At 43.2% G+C, this 23,000-nt stretch overlaps 3 protein-coding genes and 1 long non-coding RNA gene across 9 annotated transcripts in view; 1 reads left to right on the top strand and 3 right to left on the bottom strand.

Annotated features, from left to right (window-relative positions):
* The window catches only part of LOC142892491 (ribonuclease inhibitor-like), a 182,074-nt gene that overhangs the window by 20,147 nt on the left and 138,927 nt on the right, over window positions 1-23,000 (top strand). The window lies entirely within an intron of this gene.
* On the bottom strand, window positions 367-12,282 carry LOC142892482 (NACHT, LRR and PYD domains-containing protein 12-like). 2 transcript variants are annotated; one of them, XM_076032678.1, is made up of 9 exons: window positions 11,864-12,282; window positions 11,601-11,720; window positions 8,559-8,644; window positions 6,580-8,379; window positions 3,628-3,784; window positions 2,854-3,027; window positions 2,347-2,520; window positions 1,847-2,017; window positions 367-1,461 (listed from the first exon to the last, which is right to left on the bottom strand). In XM_076032678.1, the coding sequence occupies exons 1-9, from the start codon at window positions 12,025-12,027 to the stop codon at window positions 1,422-1,424; spliced, it is 2,886 nt and encodes a 961-aa protein (XP_075888793.1). In that variant the 5' UTR covers window positions 12,028-12,282; the 3' UTR covers window positions 367-1,421. The 2 variants fall into 2 exon arrangements, with proteins under 2 accessions (XP_075888793.1, XP_075888792.1); XM_076032677.1 differs by lacking the exon at window positions 367-1,461 and having other exon boundaries at window positions 1,506-2,017; window positions 3,628-3,789; window positions 6,591-8,379.
* LOC142892485 (NACHT, LRR and PYD domains-containing protein 12-like) overlaps window positions 367-23,000 on the bottom strand; it is a 155,003-nt gene continuing 132,369 nt past the window's right edge. Inside the window, exon 10 of the transcript XR_012927436.1 lies at window positions 367-1,368. The gene's annotated coding sequence lies outside the window, so the exon portion shown is untranslated. The remainder of the gene's footprint in view (window positions 1,369-23,000) is intronic.
* LOC142892192 (uncharacterized) lies at window positions 12,808-17,071 on the bottom strand. Its single transcript, XR_012927385.1, has 5 exons — window positions 16,935-17,071; window positions 16,800-16,859; window positions 16,166-16,190; window positions 15,181-15,246; window positions 12,808-13,016 (listed from the first exon to the last, which is right to left on the bottom strand). It is a non-coding gene; the product is annotated as an uncharacterized LOC142892192 (long non-coding RNA).

The raw sequence follows: 23,000 nt of genomic DNA, 5'->3' as shown, positions 1-23,000 counted from the left end.
TAGCCGAGGAGGACCCACCCAAACCCGCCTCCCCGGTAACCACACGGGACGGTCCAGCCTTCGGCGTATTTCTTGGTTGCATCACCGCCATTCCCTCCTGCTGGCCAACCCCGGAAGTGATGATTACGTAGCATCAAGCTAACCATTGGTTCGCCATCCAACCATGGCGTTGAATGTTCAAATAAGTAAAAACCCGGCACATTCCAAGGGTTCATTTGGAGCGTCCTTCGGACTTTTGGGAATTGGGACAAGCCTTCTGACAGTGCTATGATCCAACTGGCCTTCAAATGCAGCCTTCCTAGGATGCAGACCCTGAATTGAGACACAGCCCTAATGTCCCAATATCTTCCTGTCCTCCCTCTCATGTCTTTCTTTTTGTTTCACATTTATTTTCTGTAATACACAATAAGCATAAAGAATATGATCCAATTTTAACACAACAAAAACATGAACAGAAGAAAACGTACAGGCAGGGATGAAAGGTCAGTTGAGGTCAAGGTCACACAGGTCAGTGGTTGTGATGTTTTTTTATTTTCAGAATATTGACTCATTGAAATATAATGTTTGAGCTGAGTTTTAAAAACAAAGAAAGAATGAGTGAAAACATTTTGCGAGGAAGAGAATTAGGTTGATGACGTAACGCTCTCTGATTGGGTAGCAGGATATGAGAAGCTAATGGACAATTTTATAAAAGTGGGAGAAAAATTTGAATGAGTGTTTTGACAAATGAAACAACGTCTTGCTAGAAAACAGCAGAGAGGGAGAAGAGAAAAACAAATGATCTGGTTTCCTTCTGATTCATTGACGTCCTTCTGAAATCTCCACAGAAACAGCTGGCAAGGATCAAAACCATGAATTATTTTGAGGGAAACTTCTTTTATCTCATTTATAATTCAATAATCATTGGAGTTCCAATCACAATACAACATCTTTTATCGGATTGATTGATTCATGATCATAAACCAGACGTAAAATCTCATATAGAAACAATTTTTAACCCTAAAATAAAGGTGTGATATCAACTACACAACCTTCACAACACTGTCAGACTTTGACAAATTCATCTTTGTGCTTCACATGAGAAAGCAGGTGGAGTTGGATGGAGAACTCTGAAGTAAGAGCAGATCAGTGTGTTGTTGATGTGTGAAACCTTCATGCTGAGATGTTCCAGCCGTGGATGATGAGAGCAGAACCAGTGGTTGTGTTGCTGCTGCCTTCACTGACCAGCTGCTCCAAGTCCTGCTTCTTCCACTGAGGATTCAGCTCCACCAGTGGCTTCTGGGACGTCTCTCCCAGTAACCACAGCAGCTTGTAGGGAGAACCAGTCCTCGAGCCACCAGGCTCCACCGGGGTCAAAGGTTGTGCCAGCTTAGCTCCACTTGTTGTAGTTCTGTCAGCCACCACTAGATGAAGCTCTCCTATTAAAACTCCACCCTCTTTCCCCTCACGTAGGTCTTCCACCTGTAGAGAGAAGAAGAGACAGCAACAGTCAGGACTCACCGTCCTTGAACGCATCATCACAGAGACGTTGACTGTTGATGGAGATGATGGAGTGACTGGTGAGAAGAAGCAGACTCTCAGTCACATGTCAAGTGTGGAACATATGAAGGTCATGTGACCATGGAGTGTTGGACTGATACTGAGGCCTGATGAAGATGAACTGATCAATAATTGAGTGGTGAACTGAGAGAAGAAGCAGTTTGGCAGCAGATGTTGGATGAATGAGGAGCAGCTGGACGCCACCATCCTCCTCTCACACTGTGACTGGGAACACTGGACCTCTGCTGTGGGATCAACTGGCTTTGGTGCTGGAACCATCATCCACTGCTTCCAAACCAGTACTGACCTCACACTCTCCAGTTGATAGTCTCTGCTGTGGACAAGATCCATCAGTGGCTTCACTGATGATTCCTGCAGCTGGTTCCCACCCAGATCCAGGTGTCTGAGGTGGGAGGGGTTGGACTTCAGAGCTGAGAGCAGCCAATCACAGCTGAGCTCTGACAAACTGCAGTACAACCTGAATAGAGAATAAATGATGAAGAGTTTATAATGATGGACAGTTTTTCAAGGGTGTCATCACTCAGATTCTGAAGTCGACATTTCACTTTGATTTTCAGACACTACAGAAAAAGAGAGGGAGGGAGAGAGGGTGAGTGAACGAGCACTGCAATCAGAAATCTGACCACTAGATGGCAGGATTTTACACACTGTACCTTTAAACCCAGTTTCACTCAATTCAAACACAAACCAGTGACTGCAAATTGAATTTCCAACAGCAGTGAAGTGAAAATCATGACAACAATAACAAGAGTGATACAAGTTGTAGAGTGAAGAGGGTGAACTGACCTCAGAGTCTCCAGTTTACAGTCTGGACTCTGCAGAAAACAACTCAGCACCTTCACTGATGAATCCTGCAGCTGGTTCCCAGTCAGGTCCAGGAGTCTGATGTGGGAGGGGTTGGACTTCAGAGCTGAGAGCAGCCAATCACAGCTGAGCTCTGACAACCTGCACTTCCTCAACCTGAACAGAGAATAAATGATGGAAAGTTTATAATGATGGAGAGTTTTCCAGGGTGTCATCACTCTGAAAATCAAAGTGAAACGTTGACTTCAGAATCTGACACTACAGAAAATGTTACCTTGAAATTAAACCCTCAGTCCAAAACTAATGTGTGTTGAAATTATGTTTGGTCACATGACCACTGATGACCATTTTTTAATTTATCTATATTAAGTTTTCATATTTATAGATTTCATTTTGATATGAATAAACCTTCAGTTCAATGTTTATTCAACATGATGAACTGTGTTTGGTGCTGAAACCATCATCCACTGGTTCCAAACCAGTACTGACCTCAGAGTCTCCAGTTTACAGTCTGGACTCTGCAGAAAACCACTCAGCTCCTTCACTCCTGAATCCTGCAGCTGGTTGTTACTCAGGTCCAGGTGTCTGAGGTGGGAGGGGTTGGACTTCAGAGCTGAGAACAGCCAATCACAGCTGAGCTCTGACAAACTGCACCTCCACAACCTGAATAGAGAATCAATATTTGATTTCTTCCATGGTGTAAATGTCATATTAAGAGTCATTTCTCCCTGTTGATGATCCAGATGTGCAGCTGTTGGGATCACTGAGTCCTTCCCTCAAATGAGTCATTGTGCCAGCGTGTTGTCAACACAATAACAACAGCAGTGTGTCAGTCAGTGTGCAGCCAATTGGCAGTGAAGATGGAAAATAATCAGTGAGTCCTTTGTGTGCTTGTGGCTGTTTTCAGTCATCAGAGTCTCGTTACAAGTCAAACACATTCAAAGGACAAGATGAAGAAATACTGCTGCACTATTAATCTGCCTCTAATATTTCTTCACAGGATCTTCTGCTCAGTCATGTGACCTTCATCACCAATCAACAACTTCCATTGAGCTCCAAAGTGACTGGAGAGATTTTCCACACTTTCTTCCACCATCCAAAGTCTTTTCTGGCTGCAGATTGTTGACATGAAAATATCAACAACATCCACTTTGTCTTGATGAGTCTTTAATATCTGCTTCAAAGTCTTTACACTGAGCAGCGTTACACACCAGTTGTCATCTGCTGACACACACTGTCCACCAGTAGAAAGCAGGAACTGACCTGAGAACTTCCAGTCTGCAGTTTGGACTCTGCAGTCCAGCACAGAGCAGCTTCACTCCAGGATCCTCCAGGGTGGTCTCACTCAGGTCCAGCAGTGTGAGGTGGGAGGGGCTGGACTGCAGAGCTGAAGACACCACTGCCCACTGAAGCTCTGAGAGTTCACTGATGGAAGGAGAACAGAGTGAGAAGTTGTGTAGGGGTGGGCTCCCACTTTCTTTGTTCCCCTTTTTCTCCTGTTTCATTAATTATGTGGGGAGGTTAGTATTTCTGTATTTGGGTTCTCTTTCTTTCATTAGTCAGTTCTTAGCTCGAGTTAGTTGGACTTTTGTTTATTATTTTGGCCTGGGCCCACCCTGAAGCCATTGCTGCCTTGCGGGTTAAGTTGTATTATTTATTTCATTATCAATGGTTAATAAATGTTATTTGTTTAAATAACATTTAAACAAATTGCGATGAGAGGTATTTAATAAGGCTTGGGAGTGACAGTCCATAAGATTTGCTTGACATTATTCTTCATCATTGACTCACAATTCAATCATTTATCCTCATCATCATCAAGTATTTTGCCCTTCAAGATTTTTTCAACTCAACAAAGAAGTACACATTTTCAAATGGTCACTGATCCCATTCCAAAATGGAACTCCCAAAAAAGAAAGACATCTATATTTAACAATGCTTCTCACCTTCCATCATTCAAAGACACTCAACCCTCTTAACATGGATTGATTTTCTCTCACTTTAAAAAACTTAGAATACTGAGCGCAAGATTTTCATTCTTTCCTGGAAATAGTATTTCTAATGTTTTCAAGTCCACTATATCTATGAATTGGAAGATCTTTGACTCTATCAATCATTGATTTGAGCTTTAAGGAACTTTATTTATTATTCTTATAACTCTTTTCTGTAGTTTAATTACAGGGTCAATATATGTTCTGCATGTATTTCCCCAAAACCTCAACACAATATGACATATATGGCATTATAAGTGAGAACTACAATATTCAAAGACATTTCTTTTTCAACATGTTCCTCATTTTATAAATAATACCCATTGATTGAGATCATTTCTGTTGAATATATTCTATATGTGGCTTCTAGCTAAAGTTATGACAATGACTCCCAAAATGTAGTTTCATGTACTCTTTCAATTTCAACCCCATTTAAAACGAATACTAATCATTTTCCCAAATACCAGCAAAGACCATCAATGTTGTTTTATGTTCATGCTATCAAACCATTCTTTGAACACCATCAGCTCCTTTTCTAGCGTTTTCAACAACACCTTCATGTCAGGTCCTGAACACAATAAGTTGGTGTCATCCGCAAATGAAATCAAATTCAACTTCTTCCATTCACTATGAATATCATGAAGATAAAGTCTAAATACCTTGGGTCCCATGATGAAACCCTGTGGTTTCATCAAGCCCACAGGTGACTTTTCTAAACGGTGACACAGTATTGTTCAACCTGTTACTGAAATAACTTCTTATCCGGTGTAGCGGAACACCTCTAATTCCATAAGGCTCCAATTTCTGCAGAAGCAGAGAATGATTCATTGTGTCAAATGCTTTACATAAATCCACAAAGACACCTATAGCATATTGTTTGTTGTCTATGGCTGGAACTCTATTTTCTACTCATTCCATCACTGCTGAAGCTGTTGATGGGTTACTGCTAAACCCATATTGATGGTCACTTCATAACTCATACTGCTTCATATAATCATGCAGTCTATTGACAAACAACTTTTCTAGTATTCTGGGAAAGTGAGGAAGCAGTGACACAGGTCTATCATTTGATATGATGTGTTTATCACCATTGTTGTAGATTGGAACCACCTCAGCCATTTTCATCTGATCAGGAAAAATCCCTCTTTGAAACCATCAATTCCACATATAGGTCAATGGTTTGATGACACAATCTATGACTTCCTTTATTAGAGACATATCTATATTATTATCATGGAAATATTTTGGATTCTTCAACTTTCAAACCACTTCTAGTACATCGCTCTCAGAAATCACACCCAGGAACATTGAATTATTACTGTTGAAAGCAAAATCATTCTTGTGGTCTACATTTCTAATTGTCCTTGCTAAATTAGGGCCCACATGAACAAAACATCATTGCACTCATTAGCAATTTGCTCTGCATTTTCAAGAAGTAAATTCTCATTTCTTACAAAACATGGAGGAAAGTCAGTTTTACTGTGGTGTTTGATCATGCAGTTGAACAAACTCCACGTAGCCTTGATGCATCTTTGTCTGTTTGCAACCATCAGTCATAATAATCTATTTTACACAATCTCATAATAAATGACACTTTGTTTTGAGAATTGTTGTACTTGTGATAAATTCCATAGAGCCTATTTTTCTTTGTACTAATTACCCTCATCACCACCACCACCACCTGGTGGTCATCATCATCATCATCATCATCATCATCATCATCATCATCATCGTCATCTCCACCATCATCATCACCATCACCACCACCACCATCATCATCTTCATCATCATCAACACCACCATCATCACCATCACCATCATCTTCATCGCCATCACCATCATCAAAATGAAGGAAGGATGTGATGTGTTTGTGTGTTCAATGTGTTGATTGTGTTGATTGACTGTCTGCATGAATCCTTCACACTGATCAAAGGTCCTCATTCTGCCACTGTCACATCTTCATCTCCATCCTGGACTCCAGTGGAGCAGCTTCACTCCACTCGCCATCCAACACAAAGCAGCTGAGTTAGCCCTATGTTGACAGCCTCCTGCTAAAAGTCACCACTCAGTGTTTCCCTCATTATTTTCTTGGAGACCTGCGGCCACAAGTGGACCTGCTGATGTTGATCCACCCTGTGACTGGAGGAGCTGCTGATATAGCAGGGTGGCTAACACCAAGAGCACACACACACACACACACACACACACACACACACACACACAGTGTTTACGTACTTTCCTAAATGTATCACAGCCTTCCTGCAGTTCCTCACAGCTGGAATCAGTCTCAATCTTCCCTCCATGGTTGTCTTGTACTTGCTGAGGTTCAATTCCTCCAGAACCTCCTCTGACATCTGCAGCATGTAGGCCAGAGCTGAACACTGGATGGCTGAGAGTTCCTTCTCTGATCTGTTCTCTGACTGCAGGAACTCTTGGACCTCCTGATGCACTGACTGATCCTTCACCTCCAGCAGACAGTGGAAGATGTTGATGCTTCTGTCAGGAGAAACATCACCAGTGTTCATCTCCTTCAGGTTGTTGATGACCTTCTGTAAGGTTCCTGGATGGTTGTCGGTGAGATCCAGCAGGCCTCCTAAGAGTCTCTGGTTGGATTCCAGACTGAGTCCATGGAGAAAGCGAACAAACAAGTCCAGGTGACCGTTTGGACTCTGCAGGGATTTCTCCATCATCCTCTTCAGGAACTCATCCAGGGATTCTCCAGAGTGACCATCTTCTGGCATCTTCCAGTTGATGTGACAGTGGAAGCTGTAGACTGCAGCCATAAACTCCTGGACGCTCAGATGAACGAAGCAGTAGACGCTTTTGTGGAAGATCACACTCTCTCTTCTGAAGATCTCTGTACAAACTCCTGAGTACACAGAGGCGTCAGTCACACTGAGACCACACTTCTCCAGGTCTTCACTGTAGAACATGATGTTTCCACTCTCCAGATGTTCAAATGCCAGCTGGCCCAGCTTCAGAAGAAGCTCCCTGTCAGCCTTCATCAGCTCCTGTGGACCTCCTCCATACTTGTGCTGCTTCCTCTTGGTCTGGACCAGCAGGAAGTGTGAGTACATGTCAGTCAGGGTCTTGGGCAGCTCTCCTCTCTGCTCTGAGCTCAACATGCTCTCCAGAACTGTGGCAGTGATCCAGCAGAAGACCGGGATCTGACACATGATGTGGAGGCTCCTGGAGGCCTTGATGTGGGAAATGATCCTGCTGGACACATCTCCTCTATCTCTGAACCTCCTCCTGAAATACTCCTCCTTCTGGTCATCGGTAAAGCCTCGTACTTCTGTCAGCCTGTCCACACATGACGGAGGGATCTGATTGGCTGCTGCAGGTCTGGAAGTTATCCACAGCAGAGCCGAGGGAAGCAGATCTCCTCTGATCAGGTTTGTTAGCAGGACGCTGACTGACTTCTTCTGAGTGACGTCAGTCACCACCTGGTTGTCCTCAAAGTCCAGAGCCAGTCTGCTTTCATCCAGGCCGTCCAAGATGAAGAGAAGTTTGCAGACATGCAGCTGCTCTGCCGTGAGCTTCGCTAATGTTGGATGGAAAACATGGAGCAGCTCCAGAAGACTGTAGTGCTGCTCTTTGACCAAGTTGAGCTCCCTGAATGAGAGGGGAAGCACCAGATGAAGGTCCTGGTTCTCCAGGCCCTGGGCCCAGTCCAGAGTGAACTTCTGTACTGAGAAGGTTTTTCCAACCCCAGCGACGCCGTTGGTCAGCACCACTCTGACTCTGAGTCCCTGCTGCTCAGGTGAGCCTTCAAAGATCTGGCTGCACCTGATTGGACGGTCGTGGAGGCTCTTCTTGGTCTCCTTGGTCTCCAGCTGTTTGACCTCATGCTGTCTGTTGACCTCCTCACTCAGTCCCTCAGTGATGTAGAGCTCAGTGTAGATGCTGTTGAGGAGGGTTTGACTTCCTGCTTCTTCACCTTCAGTCACACGTTCACATCTCCTCTCCAGACTGATCTTCTGCTGCTGTTGAAGCTCCTGCAGACCATCATCAGCCTCTGGAGCTGAGAGAAGGTTGGAGAAGAAAACATCAGTGTGACAGTGTGAGCATCATTTTCTCTCCACAACTTTTCAGCTGCTGTGTGACTGTTTGCTCTTAACGTTCCTCAGTGAATCTTCTCACTGGAGGTCCTGACATAATCTCAGAGGGAGAAGTGAAGGAGGTGCAGGTGGACAGTCTTACTGTGATCCGTCTGGGTGTGACTGGCAGGTTGCAGTGCTGCTCCACACCCACCACTCTTCTTCCTCCTCTTCCTCTTCTTCCTCCTCCTGTGGATGGAGACACGTTGATCAACTCGTCACTTTTTAATCTTTGTTTATTGAAATTCTTCATTTTGTCTTTATTTTATTATTATTTATTATTATTATTATTTTAATCTTTGGCTCTAAATCTGGGAACTCTAAGAACGCTTCCTTCAGACGGAGGACACTCAGTCTCAAGGGTGCAGAACCTGAATTGAGACACAGCCTTAGAGTTCCCAGCCTAGAAGGACGGACCAAACCCCGCCTCCCTCGATAACCACACGGGACGGTCTAGCCTTCGGCGTATTTCCTCGTTTCGTCACCGCCGTTCCCTCCGGCTGGCCAACCCCGGAAGTGACGTTTTTATAGTATCAAGCTAACCATTGGTTCGCCATCTAACGATGCCATTGGATGATCAAATAAATAAAATCCTACGTTAAAAACTGGATACTTTATGTGGAACTTCAATATTTAGATTTATATGTCGTGTCTTAACCAGTACATGCCGCTAATTTCAGCTGACTTCCCAGGATCCCACGATGCTTTGCAGCAGCATGCAAAGCATCATGGGATATAGAAGTGCGTGAAGGATAGTAGCGGTGTATCCTTGGAAACGGCTAAAACTAGTGCGTATTTCCGAGGGTGCATTTTCAGTGTCCTAAGCACCCTCGGCAATTGGGACAAGCCTTTGCGCAGTGATATGACGCAACTTCCTTCCAAAATGCGCACTTCAAAGACGCAGAACCTGAATTGAGACACAGCCATGGCATGCTTCAGGCGTTCTTCTTCTTCCTCCGCCTTCAAGGAATAAACTTGCAGCACCACACCAGGCCGGGCATAGGTACTACATCATTTCCAGCGTATCTGTGTAAACCGGATTTTTATTTTTTTTATTTTTTTATTTTTTAAATACAACTTTGTATAAATGCGTTTTTTTCGAGTTCGGTTTCAAAAATATGCAGTTTCAAAAAAAAAAAATCCCAAAACATGGAGTTGAATTGTTTTATATTTTTTTTACCGTCACTTTATCATTATTGCAATAAACGCCAGAAATTATTGTGATAAAACTTTTAGTCCATATCGCCCATCCCTAGCCGTGAGTTTCTAATGTTTATATTTGTGAGCGCACTTCTTTCACACCTGGGTGTGTGTGTCACTGCGGGGTGTAGCCACGACGCTATTTAATGACGGAGGTCATTGTGATAAAGAATAAAGTAAATAAAAAAGAACCCCGAAGCCAGACTGGATTTATTTTTCCATGTGCTTCAACAAATACTCCTTTATTTAGCCCACCGCGGCTTATTTATTTATCGATCGCCAGTTAGCCGCAATACGTGCTTTTATTTTGTAAAAGTGTGTTGCTGGCTGCTGCGGAACCAGAAAAGAAAAGACTTTGTTGATATGGTCGAAAATTAAAATTAAAGTGCACAATACACTTCTTTTAAATTCTTTATTGGATTTTGCGTATACATTGTTATTAATCGTGGGAAATCATGCGATTAATTGTGATTAAAATTTGTAATCGTTGCCCAGCCCTAATTATCAGATGACATATTCATCTATCAAATGTATATTTTCTATCTGGTGTGGTTGACACCTGGTGGGCTCTGGTTGAGCAGTGGCTCTGTGGAACTGGCCCTTTGTTTCTCAGCAGACAGAGACAGTGGAGTCACATTGCACTGAACTTTGGATTGATCTCAGTGGAGTTGAGCTGCACTTTATGACAGAGCATCAAACATAGGCCTGGGCGATAAATCGATTACGATAATAATCGCGATTAAAAACTCCACGATAACGATGATAAACGCATGAGCTGTTATTTCGATAATCCAACCAATCCCACATCAGAGAAACAACGGCGCGCCTCCTTCCCTCCACCCGCCTCCTCTCGCTCGCAACAACTCAGATGGGAGACGCACGCGGCCGTCCGCTAAAGCTCGTTATAGGAACGTGTAGAAATGAGCAGCGAGCAGCAATCAGAAGTCGAGGGAAAGTGAAGAAACTGTCGGCTACCTCAGGTCCGACAAAGTACAGGCTGACGCTAAATGCAAATTATGTCGGAGAACAGTCCCAAGCAAAACGGGAAACACCACGAACCTCTGTCAACATCTGAAGAAGTACCACGATGAAGAATGGTATGAAAGCCAGAGTTTACGTTTTCATGCTAGCCTCCCCGCGGGTAATGCTAAAAACAACGCACTGCTGGGCCCTGGGGGAGTGTTCTGCGTGATACTCCCGCTAGCAGTAGCCTAGCTAGCGACAGTGCTAAGCAAACAGTTGCTCGTCAAACAACAACACAGTCAGCCTTTAACGCAGCTACCCCGTACAAGAAAAAGAAATAAAATTAAAAAAATCGACGCGGTACAGAAACATAACCAGAGCAGTGACGTGCAATATTGTACTGTCTGTCTGTACCTCTTTTTATTTTTGTTTTTATTTTATTTAATCAGTTCAGTACACTACAAATCTAAAATGTTTGAGAGATGTTAAAAACAAGACACATAATCCTCAACATTGAAGTTATTTTATTTCAGTACATCTAAGATGTAAAAAATAATACAACATCTTGGTTCTGTCGGGTTGTTGTTGAATGTTTTGTATTGTCATACATTTTAACAATAAATATATAACAATAATCCTTCTGGTTTCTTTGCGGTCCAAGGAGAATACTAATATTAAAACTATTATTGATAAAAAAAAAATCATATCGTGATAATTATCGACATCGAGCAATATAAGAAAACATATCGTGATAAAAGAAATTGCCATATCGCCCAGGCCTAATCAAACATTCATGCCACTGCATAAAGTTCAGTGTCAGAAGGGCTTTGCTGCATTTCAACATGATGAATGTGACCATGTCAAAGATTCTCTTCTCTTGACCACTGACCACAACATCTGACACCTTTTGACCTTCTGAGGAATTTATCACTGTCAAATCAAACTAGAATTAGACTGAGAAACAAGGACATTATGTTCTTACTGTCTTCCAGAGGCTCCAGGTTCATTACTGAAGTTTTGAGGTGGCTCCATGGACCTGTTACTGCTCAGAGACACCCCACTGGACCCTGGAGACTTCAGTCTCTGTGTCTTGGAAACAATTCTGCAAACAAAAATGATTTTCCCATAAAGTGTGTTTCGGTCTTCTGGTCAGATTAAAGGTTTTCTAAATTATCCAAAGCTTTTTACATCTGACTAATAGTGTCTGTCTAGTCATTATATAATACAGGTAGCCTGGTTCCTTACAGTGGCTCAGAGGCTGCAGGTTCATTACTGAAGGTTATAGGTTGACTCATGGACTTGTCACTCTTGAGAGACACCCCACTGGACCATGAAGTCGTTGCTCTGTCGTCCTCTTCCTCCACTGGAAGACTCATCTTGAGTCCTGGAGTCAGTCTGAGGTGAAACATCAAGTGTGACAGTGAGCTGAGAACCCAGTGAGTTCCACTTCAGACAGAGAGAACAGGAAGAAACACTGAGTTCCCAGTGGGATCCAGCAGACACACGACTGCTGGTGTCCACTCACATCACATTTCATGAGTTCTTCACTCAGTGACGACTCACCTGCTGCTGCTGCTGCTGCTGCTGTTGCTGCTGCTGCTGCTGCGTCGACTCAAAATGGAGCCTGACACAGAACAACTCTGACTTCTCTTCCTGCTTCTGCCACTCCTGATTTTAGGAAGACGAAGGCCAAATTCCAACAATACCGGTTCTCACTGGCACGCCCACACACACACACACACACACACACACAGGTTTGGCCGGGTGTATTACAAGACCTTCAAGACCTGGTGGTGGTGTAACTGGACACCCCTTTCCCTGCATCCTACAGACTTGAAAAGCATCTCAAAAATTTTAATTCTTAAAATCACCAATTTTCTCATTAAAAACAGGTATTTCAAAAATCAAGGCTGTATACTTCTTTACAAGGTCAATAAAACATGATGGAATATGAGAACACCTGAGAGTATGAGGACTGTTTACAAACTAGTCAATCACCTGTTTTGAAAGATGTTTACTTTCGATGTATAAATTTACACATAATTTACAACAACTTTTGCCTATCACTGGCCAATAATGGGTTTTGCTCATGACCCTCAATACAACTAACAAACACTGAGGTTAAATTTAAGAAACAAAATGTAAATGAGAAGGCAGCGCACCAAAAAAAACAAACAAAACACCCGCTTCTGGGTTAGCCCCTTGTTTCGAACAAAATCCCTGACATTTTGGATTGTTTGCTCTTTTAGAGCACTTTCTGATGTCTTGCAAATTTCACATTCCCTTTTAGATGCCAATTTCCCTTTTTTGATATGGTCACTGAAGTGCCTCATGACTGCATTGACCTCTTTTGTAGTCCATGGCGTTCGATTTGGACAGCAGTTTCTTTTGGTTCAACCTGAAATAAGAGACAACAAATTCAGGCTTAAAACCAAACATGCAGAATTTTAGGTTCAGACATATGGAGGGAGAGACAGGTAGGGCAGATACAGCATTATAGACAGAAATGTAGGTAAATGGAGATTGACATACAGATAAATGAATAGAAGGGTAAGCAGATAGATCGGGAGACAGTCACTACCTATCTATATGTTTGTTAGAGACTTTGCTTTATAGCTTGACAGACAGACAAACTACAAGGACAAAGATTGACAAAAGAAAACATAAATGAAGAGAAACAGAGATAGACAAGATATATAGATAGAAAGTGGGGCTGCACCAATTCCTTGAGTAATTTGAGTAACTCGATCACAAAAAATAATCAAGGAATTTCATCTGCCTCAAGGCAGCATTTCATTAAATATAAAGCTCATGTTTCGCACTGACTCTTTTTTAGTGTGACACAACGTGCCTCCGTGACAGACCATGTGCCCCCTGAAAAGTAGAAGAAGTCTTTTGGCAACAGTATCAGGGCAGCACGACTTAAGTGCTTCTGGGACGCTTCTGAAACGCGGCTGGGCCACGTCTGGTGTAATGGTTCTACTGTGGAGGCACGAACACGCCACAGACGCTTTTGGTGTAATTTGTGTGTGTGTGTGTGTGTGTGTGTGTGTGTGAGGAGTTTTGCAGCAAGCTGACAGAATGGCAGCGGCCAAGACCGAAAACGGCAAAAACAAGCAAACGCAGCAAAAAGTAGTAAAAGTACTTCAGTTAAAGTAATAAGAGGGAGAGACAGAAGCAGTCAAAGGTGTGGAATCATTTTAAATTAAAAAATTAAGGACAACATTGTGGTGTGTGTACATTGCAAGATGGAGCATTGTACCATGATGGCAAAACTTCAATGCTGCAGCACCTCCAAAGAAAAGCCCTATTTGGCAGCATGAGTGGACGGCCTGAGGCCCGAGTAAATTCAGCATGAAGTCTAAGAGAGCACCGTCACTGAGACCCACTTCATGGGTCCTGAGCCGTATGAAGGGCTAGCAGTTTGCTAGATTCTCCTGAAATAACAAACTCTCTGAGTTATATATTATTATTAATGATACTTATCTATGTGAAGACACTTACCAAGCTCACGAGTTCTCAATAATTATCAAAAATGACTTAACAAGGGCGACACGGTGGTGCAGTGGTTAGCGCTGCTGCCTCACAGCAAAAAGGTTGTGGGTTCGATTCTGGGGCCCGGGTCTGGGACCTTTCTGTGTGGAGTTTGCATGTTCTCTCCGTGTGTGCGTGGGTTCTCTCCGGGTTCTCCGGCTTCCTCCCACACTCCAAAAACATGCATGTGAGGTCAATTGAACATTCTAAATTGTCCGTAGGTGTGCATGTGAGTGTGAATGGTTGTTTGTCTCTATGTGGCCCTGCGATGAACTGGCGACTTGTCCAGGGTGTCACCCTGCCTTCGCCCTAAGACAGCTGGGATAGGCTCCAGCAGACCCCCGTGACCCTGAATAGGAATAAGCGGGTATAGAAGATGAATGAGATGAATGACTTAACAAGGTTGGATAAAATTGAATTTTAGACGCAGCTCAACGAGCTGTGCAATTTTTCGAACGGGTCTACGGGCGACTCATGTGGTCCTTGGGGGCTAACTGGTGCCAGCGGGCACCACGTTGGTGACCCCTGATCTAGATCATCATTACATTACATATGTTGTGAATGTGTTGATCTGCTATTAACAGATTAACCATACCACATCAAAACACCAGTCTACCCCCCTGTACAAGCAGCTGGACTGACAGAGAAAGAAATATATATATATTTTTTAATTTAATTTTGTGTCTCTGGAAATGTTAAGTTGGAAGTAATTTTATTTATTTTTTTTATTAGAAATTGTGACTGAAACCGTTTACTACTTTGCATAATATGCATGCAATAAAATGTTGGTTTCTCTTAAAACAGGAGACAAATTGTTTTTTTACTATTAAGTGATCAGTTTTATTTTCTATTGTGTATTTATAATTGGGCTTTACTTAAACAAACATGTTTTATCTGATTAATCAATTCATCACTGAAATATTCAATAGAATAATTGATTACTAAAATAATTGATAGCTGCAACCTTAACAGAAAGAGATAGGTACAGATTGATAGACAGACTGATAGACAGATTCATGAAGACTTACCACTTTGTCTTTGTTCGATGGATTTAGTTGATTGCACAGATTTCTTCCTGTCGATTTTGTTTTCCACTGAAACATAAGATTCATACTCTTAGACAATTGTTCATTTAGGGTTATATTATAGGGGGTAGTAAGCCAGATGGACAAGAACAGGAGATGGCTGGACAAGCTTATTAAGAAAGCTAAGTTCAGTGGTCAGGACAATGTGGAGACGGTCGGTGAGAGACGCATGAGGAGCAAGGTGCGGAGCATCCTGGTGAATCCCAAGCATCCTCTGCACAGTACTGTCTCTGGACAAAGGAGCAGCCGCAGCAACGGTCTGCTATGAATGCGCTGCAGGACCGAGCGCTTCAGGCGATCCTTCATCCCCTCAACCATCAGACTTTACAACTCTTTATAGCTCCGCCACTTGCACGCGTGAGCGCGCGCACGCACACACACAGACACTGTTGCACTCATTAATTTATATATTAATGATATAATTGTTTTATGCTTTTATGTGATGTTTTTTTATGTTTTGTTTGATGTGTTTTATACTTTATCCCTATTGGGATAATCTTAAAGTATCTATTACTATCATCATCATCATTATTAGAAATCATCACAGACACCAACCTCTTATATGATAAACAAGCATAATCAAAAGGTAAGAATGTTGAATTAATAATATTTCATAGGATAATATGTACTTTCTCTATTGTGTATTCTTGGTGCAATTTGTGTCACTTTGGTTCCATAATATGAAAATACATCTGTTCATCCATCAATCACCACTTATCCTGCACCCGTGCTTGTGGGGGGTGGAGACTTTCTTAGAGTGAAGGTGGGGTTAGTCATGGTCAAGTCACCAGTAAATTAACACAGAGAGACAAACAACCATCCACACTCACAGTTAGCCAAATGTGCCACTGTGCCTGTGGGAGGAAACTGGAGTAACTAGAGAAAAACCATGGAGACATAGGCAAAACATTCAAATTGAACTTTTTACCTTGCTAGGATGTCCACATGGTACGCTGTTCAGAAGACATATGAGTGTTAGAATGTAGCAGGAACACCAGGCCTGATATAGTATTTAGGGAACAACCTGATGACTTTAAACGGCACCTATGCTGATCTGAAGGCCAGTCCAGTATATATACATATACAATATCTTGCTATCAATAAAAAGTATCTAGGCTAAATGAGTCATTATTGAAATGTGAAGGCTGTAGAGCAGGGGGCACCAGGTAGCCCCCAAGGACAACATGAGTAGCCCGCAGGCCTGTTTGGAAAATTGCACAACTTGTTGAACTGTGTTATTCTGTGTTGTCAAGTTATTGTTGATAATTAATGAGAACTCATTAACTTGATAAGGTTCTTTAGACTTATCAAGACTTACTCATTATTATCATCATCATCATCATCATCATCATCATCATCATCGTCATCACCATCATCATCATCATCCATCATTATATAACTCAGAGAGTTTGTTATTTCAGGAGAGTCTAGCAAACTGGTAGCCCTTCATATGATCTCAGGACGCATGAAGTAGCACGCAGTGCAAAGAAAGTAGGTGGTCCCTGATGTAGAGGAACAACTATTTTCTCAAGTTGTAATGTTGGTGTTGCACAATAGCTCACCCATGCCTTCCACAGTGAAGTCAGCCATTTCTCTGGATCTACTCAGTCCTGGCACCACTTCTGTAGATATGAAAAAACAGAAGTTTGAATAAAAAAAATATTTTTATTAAATATTATGTGTTAGGAAATACATACCATCATCTTCACTGCAAGCCACTGCCTCTAGTGTTTTCCCATCAGTGGATTGCTCATCTTCACTGCTGTCGCTTTCATCGTCGTCTTCAACCTCATCTTCATCATTGTCGCCTGTGATAATTGGACATTTTAGGATAATTTTTGTACTTCATTCATGAAAATTAATTTGCAATAAATTACTGTAAATTAAGAACAACGTAATATCCAACAACCAACATGCAACTCAAATAGGACGGTACCACACACTGACTTACTTCCAATATTGTTACAGATTCTTTCCTCGCAGCTCATGTAGCTTGCCTTTTTCTAGGGCAAGAAGTAGCTTGGAAATTTTGGCACTTTGAATAGTAGGCTCAGACAGCCGGTAGAACTGACGATGGACAGATATGTCATGCCCTAAAAAATCAGCGAGTTGATCAAGTTCATTTGTTTTTAAATTTAATATTTGCAAGGTGGTTGCAATGTCCTTGCGCAACTGAGTGGACTTCAAATAACTTGGCTTCTCTGCCCCACATTCTTCAGCAAATGTTTTGAGGCACTTGTCTCCTCTGTAATTAGTTAGACAATACGGTACAGCAAACAAAAATTCATTTTCTTCTGGCACACCACATTCTTTTCTTTTCCTGGCCATCAAACTGAGTGCAGAACTCATTTCAGGTGTCAGCAACACAGCAACGTTTCTGCCCCGCTTTCCTTGTAGTTCCACCCGTTCAAAATAGTTTTTGCTCATACTCTGACAACCCTGTCACATCATTGCTTTTAGTGCAGTCTCTTTCCACAAAGTTCTTTAATTTCATTTTAGAGACTTCTCCAACTCGTCTCCTATTAAAGAGGACTATTTTTGTCAAAACTGCCTTTGAAAGACTGGAGTAGTTCTGCACTGTGGCAACTTCCTCAATTGCCTTCGCTGCTGCTTCTGCATTCTTGTTGAGATGCTTGTGGAGTTTTGCAACATCTTCAGTGAGAGGTAGTTTGGTTGGCTTGTTGTGCTTTAACTCACTAATGGTGCTTAATGCAGAGTGTGAGATATATTCTGACCATTTCCTGCGATGAAGCTTTCCAAATGCTTCTGAAGATTTAACTTGGGCATCATCATCGGTTATTAGAGCATGGCAATGAATAATCTCATTATTTTTTACAAGTGAGTGTACAATTTTTAATGCAAGGCTTGGTACTTTGTAGCTATTTTTCTCTCGGTTATATCCAGCCACGTTTTTTACTGCTTCAATTACTTTTAAGAAGTTGCTTGGTTTCACAGCATCTTCTAAATTAAGAAACTGAGAGGTTTTGCGAAAGGCCAGTAAAAATCTTCCAATCTGACAAATTTTTTGCCGAATATATTCATGCTTAGCAGTGTCATGGTCATGTTTCCTGTAAAGTGATTCCGCATAACGCATGAGATAGAAGTCATTCCGCACAACGCTTGCTATTCCATCGCCATGCATTCGGTTCAACATCTTCAGCAGGCCATGATCGACAGTGTGGTCAGAGGCAAACTTCAGGACTGAAGCTACTCCCAAAACTTTTTGTTTGCGTTCAGTATCTTCGTTCTTGGGCTTCATTTTACAAATCCTCATGTGTCTCCAGAGATCTCTGCGAGAATACATGGCTTTGCAATGAATGCAATATTCGTAATTTGTGCTTTTAGATTTAATACGTCGCCTGACTTTTAGTGTTCCAGATCCTTTAGAAATAACTTGTTGATTGTGGATGAAATCTCCTCTGTTTCTGAGATTTTCGAACATCAGCCGTCTCCGAAGTGATCTTACGGGAAGGCTGAGAGCCTTTGCGATATCAGTATCTTCCTTAATGTGGATTTTGAAGTGCCTAGCGATTTTATACTGAGGAGTCTTACAAATAAAGCACACATTTTGGCCCTGTTTGATGTTTGATGAAAGTAGTAATTTTGTACTGCTGGAGTTGTCTTTGGAATGTAAATTGACGTAAATGGGGTCAATGCTATTATCCATACCCATCAAAGAATCATCTGGTGATGTTTCCCCAGCAGTCACTTCACCAACAGTTTCTTCTGAAAGCATTGTGGTGTCTCCGAGATGTTCAATGGCTGAATTTGTTGGCTTGGTCATGAGAACTGGTTCATCGCAATCTGTATCACTTTCTGAGGCTGGAACATAGTCTGAGTCACAATTGCTTGTTTCCTCTTGACTAGAATCAATTTCACACTCAAGAAAAATAAAACAAAAAGGAAAAAAGACAGCACAAACAAAATACTAATTTGCAAAAACTCCCCAAAAGATCCTAAAATATTAGAAAATAATTCTAATAATACTTTGGAGTTTGGGTAAAATATCCATACACAATGTATGCCACATATCTCTAATACCAGTTCTATATATATATGAACACTGAGATTGTATGTGATATCAACTGTACAGAACAAGAGCACTTACCAAAGGCTTTTGCTTTTTTACTCTCTGGTTGTAGCAGGAAACATGCCATGATAAAGTGCAAACTGTCAAAAACAAGTATAACAAGTTTTAATTATTATGCACTGTTTTAGATTGGGTCAAATTAATGTTTACAAGAAAATCCATTATCCTTGAGAAATTTGTGACTTAACAGCTTTGAGATTTTTGTATTGGAAAACATACTGCTTGAATTTGATCCCATGTAATCATTGTATTAAATTGTAATGTAAATGACATTCCATTGGTAAATGGGGAAAAAATGTTTGCCTTTTTTGGCATTTTGGCTCATACGCAGATTTTGTTTTTACATAGGGTCCAGAACCGTGATAAAAAATAAACTGTATCTCACATACCATGCATATTGGCAGGAAGCTGCTTAAAGACAAAGTAAGTGTTTGAGGTATTTTGAAACTACATTTTAAACAGAATTTAGGAACAATAATTACAACAATTTGAAACTAACCTTTACATTTCAGCCCCCACCATTTCAGAGAAGAAAAAGGTCCATCACAAACTAAACATTTGTCAAGCGCTTCCATCTGTTCCTGGTCAACATGATGAGTCTTGCAGTCTGAACGTAACGAATGACAAAAGAGGAGAAGGTTCAATGAATCTAAAACAATTCCTTGTAGCACAAATAAAAATGATCTATTGTCTTTACACGTGATACATCTTTATTCTTATTTTTCACTCTAGATTTTGCCGATAAATCTAACAGTTCAACATCGTAGAGCCCACCCTGAAACAGGTCAAAGAAGCAGTGATGGCTGCAAGATCAAGCTCCTCCCCAGGCCCCAGTAGAGTCCCATACAGAGTCTACAAGCAGTGCCCCAAACTCCTTGTGCGACTCTGGAAGATTATGAAGGTGACCTGGCACAGGGGAGGGGTCGCCACTCAGTGGAGGTCTGCAGAGGGAGTCTGGATACCAAAAGAAGAGGAGGCAAGTAACATCGAGCAGTTCCGCATCATCTCGCTGCTATGTGTCGAAGGGAAGATCTTCTTCAAGATAGTGTCCCAACGGCTTACAGACTTCCTCTTGAAGAATGGCTACATAGACACCTCAGTACAGAAGGGGGGGGGGGTCCCAGGTGTTCCGGGATGCCTAGAGCACACGAGTGTGGTGTCACAGCTGATCCGAGAGGCAAGGGAGAGCAGAGGGGATTTGGCAACACTCTGGCTGGACCTTACAAACGCCTATGGATCCATTCCCCACAAACTTGTCGAAACAGTACTGACGAGACATCATGTGCCAGTGACCATCACCAACCTCATCCTGGACTATTATAACAACTTCCAGCTGAGGGTAACATCAGGATCACTAACATCTGCCTGGCAACGCCTGGAGAAGGGCATTATAACAGGCAACACTATCTCGGTGCCACTCTTCTCCCTGGCTATGAACATGGTTAAGTCAGCTGAGGTGGAATGTAGAGGCCCCTTATCGAGATCTGGCACTCGGCAGCCCCCCATAAGAGCATTTATGGATGACCTAACGATGTCGGCGACCTCTGTTCCCAGCTGCAGATGGCTACTCCAGGGGCTAGAGCGGCTCATCTCTTGGGCGAGAATGAGCTTCAAGCCCGCCAAGTCCAGGTCTCTGGTCCTGAAGAAAGGCAGGGTGGCCGACCGGTTCCGCTTTGCCATAGGAGGGACCCCAATTCCAACGTTGACAGAAAAACCTGTCAAGAGCCTGGGCAAGGTATTCAACAGCTCCTTGAGGGACTCAGATGCACTCCAGCAAACCAAGGCAGAGCCGACATTATGGCTCACAGCAATAGACAAGTCGGGGCTACCTGGTAAATTCAAAACCTGGATTTACCAACACGGAGTCCTGCGAAGACTCCTTTGACCCCTGCTTGTCTACGAGGTGCCCATGTCAACGTTGGAGACACTGGAACGAAACATCAGTTTCTCTGCAGGTGGCTTGGGCTCCCTTGATCCCTCAGCAACATTGCTTTGTACGGCCCTTCCACTATGCTGCAGCTTCCAATTAGCGGCCTGTCAGAGGAGTTCATGGTCACACGTGCCAGGGAGCTGATGATGTACCGGTACTCCTCGGACAAAAAAGTCGCCACAGCAGGAATCCTGGTGAAAACTGGGAGGAAGTGGAAGGCACAGGAAGCCATTGACAGAGCAGAGGCAAGGCTACAGCACATCTTGGTGGGCAGCACGGCAGTGGGCCGCACGGGACTTTGCAGCTTCCCCAAGCCCCGTTATGACAAAGCCAGAGGAAGGGAGAAGCGGAAATGGTACAAGATGAGATCAGAGCAGAGGTGGAGGAAGATCGGTGGATGAAGATGGTGGCTATGTACCAACAAGGCGCCTGGACGAGGTGGGAGCACGCAGAGCAGCGTAAAGTCACCTGGCCAGAGCTCTGGAGACTCGAACCCCAGCACATCAAGTTCCTCATCCAGTCCGTATATGACGTTCTCCCTAGCCCAACCAATCTGAAGCGCTGGAGCTTAGCAGACATTGCGGCATGCCAGCTGTGCCAGAGGAGAGCCACCCTGGAGCACATCCTCAGTTGCTGCCCGAAGGCCTCGGGGGAAGGACGGTACCGCTGGCGTCACAACCAGGTCCTCAGGGCTCTGGCAGACACGCTCAGCACAGCAATTACCAAATGCAAGTACCAGCACGCTCCCAAGCAGTCCATCACCTTCGTCCGAGCTGGGGAGAAGGCACAACATCAGCCAAGTTTCTCTGGAGGGCTTCTCACCACTGCACGAGACTGGAAGCTCCAAGTCGACCTGAAAAGACAGCTCAAGTTCCCAGAGCACATCTCGACCACTGCACTACGACCAGACATGGTATTAACATCAGAGTCAACAAAGCAAGTGGTGCTGGTAGAGCTTACTGTCCCCTGGGAAGACAGAGTGGAGGAGGCCAACGAACGCAAGAGGGCCAAATACACTGAGCTGGTGACTGAGTGCCGGAGCAAAGGCTGGAAAGCCCAGTGCGAACCAGTTGAGGTGGGGTGCCAGGGTTTCGCTGGCCAGTCACTACCCTGCACCCTAAAACTCCTTGGAGTAAAAGGCCAGCTGTGCAGACAAGCCATCAAGAACATCATAGAGCCTGCGGAGAAAGCCTCAAGATGGCTATGGATCCGGAGGGGAGATCCGTGGAGTAGTGGGCCACTTGGACACAAGTCGGGGGCTGATCACCCCCGGCTGGGTCGCCCGAGCGAGAATGTTTGATGATCAAAGACCTGAAACACCCCATGACCTCGGGTTCATCACTGATGATGTGTCCAAGTAGCACCCAGAGGTGTATTCAACAACAAACAGGTATATAACATTACAGGTTCATGGGTTGATAAAAGTCGGTGAAAGTCGATGAAATTAGGATTGAATCCACAATTTAATCTTTCTTGTATCTACCACGCAAGAAGCTGCGGTACTCCGACCTCGTGGCTGCAGCAGAGGACAGAGGCTGGAATGCGAGCGTGCGCCCGGTGGAGGTGGGGTGTAGGGGGTTTGTGGCCAGTTCGACAGCGAAGCTCCTTAGGGAGGTTGGAGACAGGGGACAGACTCACAGCCGGGCCATTAAAGAGACACCGCCGAGAGGATGAGCCATTGGTTGTGGCTGAAGAGGCAACATCATCTGGGCCCCTGGGGCAAATGCTTAGCCATGGGACACA

The sequence above is a fragment of the Nelusetta ayraudi genome, unplaced genomic scaffold (genome assembly GCF_046127955.1).
Source record: "Nelusetta ayraudi isolate G7.1 ecotype Tasmania unplaced genomic scaffold, CSIRO-AGI_Nayr_v1 ptg000034l, whole genome shotgun sequence".
In the NCBI taxonomy this organism is placed as follows: domain Eukaryota; kingdom Metazoa; phylum Chordata; class Actinopteri; order Tetraodontiformes; family Monacanthidae; genus Nelusetta; species Nelusetta ayraudi.
Note: the sequence above shows the minus strand (reverse complement) of the source record. Positions and strands in the feature narration are given on the sequence as shown.

Bases quoted from the DNA above. Each gene is read 5' to 3' on its own strand.
- LOC142892482 (XM_076032677.1), bottom strand. From the start codon at position 12,027: ATGTTTCACCTCAGACTGACTCCAGGACTCAAGATGAGTCTTCCAGTG. The intron at 8,645-11,600 runs GTAAGAACATAA...CTCCATCCACAG, and splicing joins CCTGGAGCCTCTGGAAGACA to GAGGAGGAAGAAGAGGAAGA. The intron at 2,018-2,346 runs GTCAGTTCACCC...TTCTCTATTCAG, and splicing joins TGTAAACTGGAGACTCTGAG to GTTGTACTGCAGTTTGTCAG.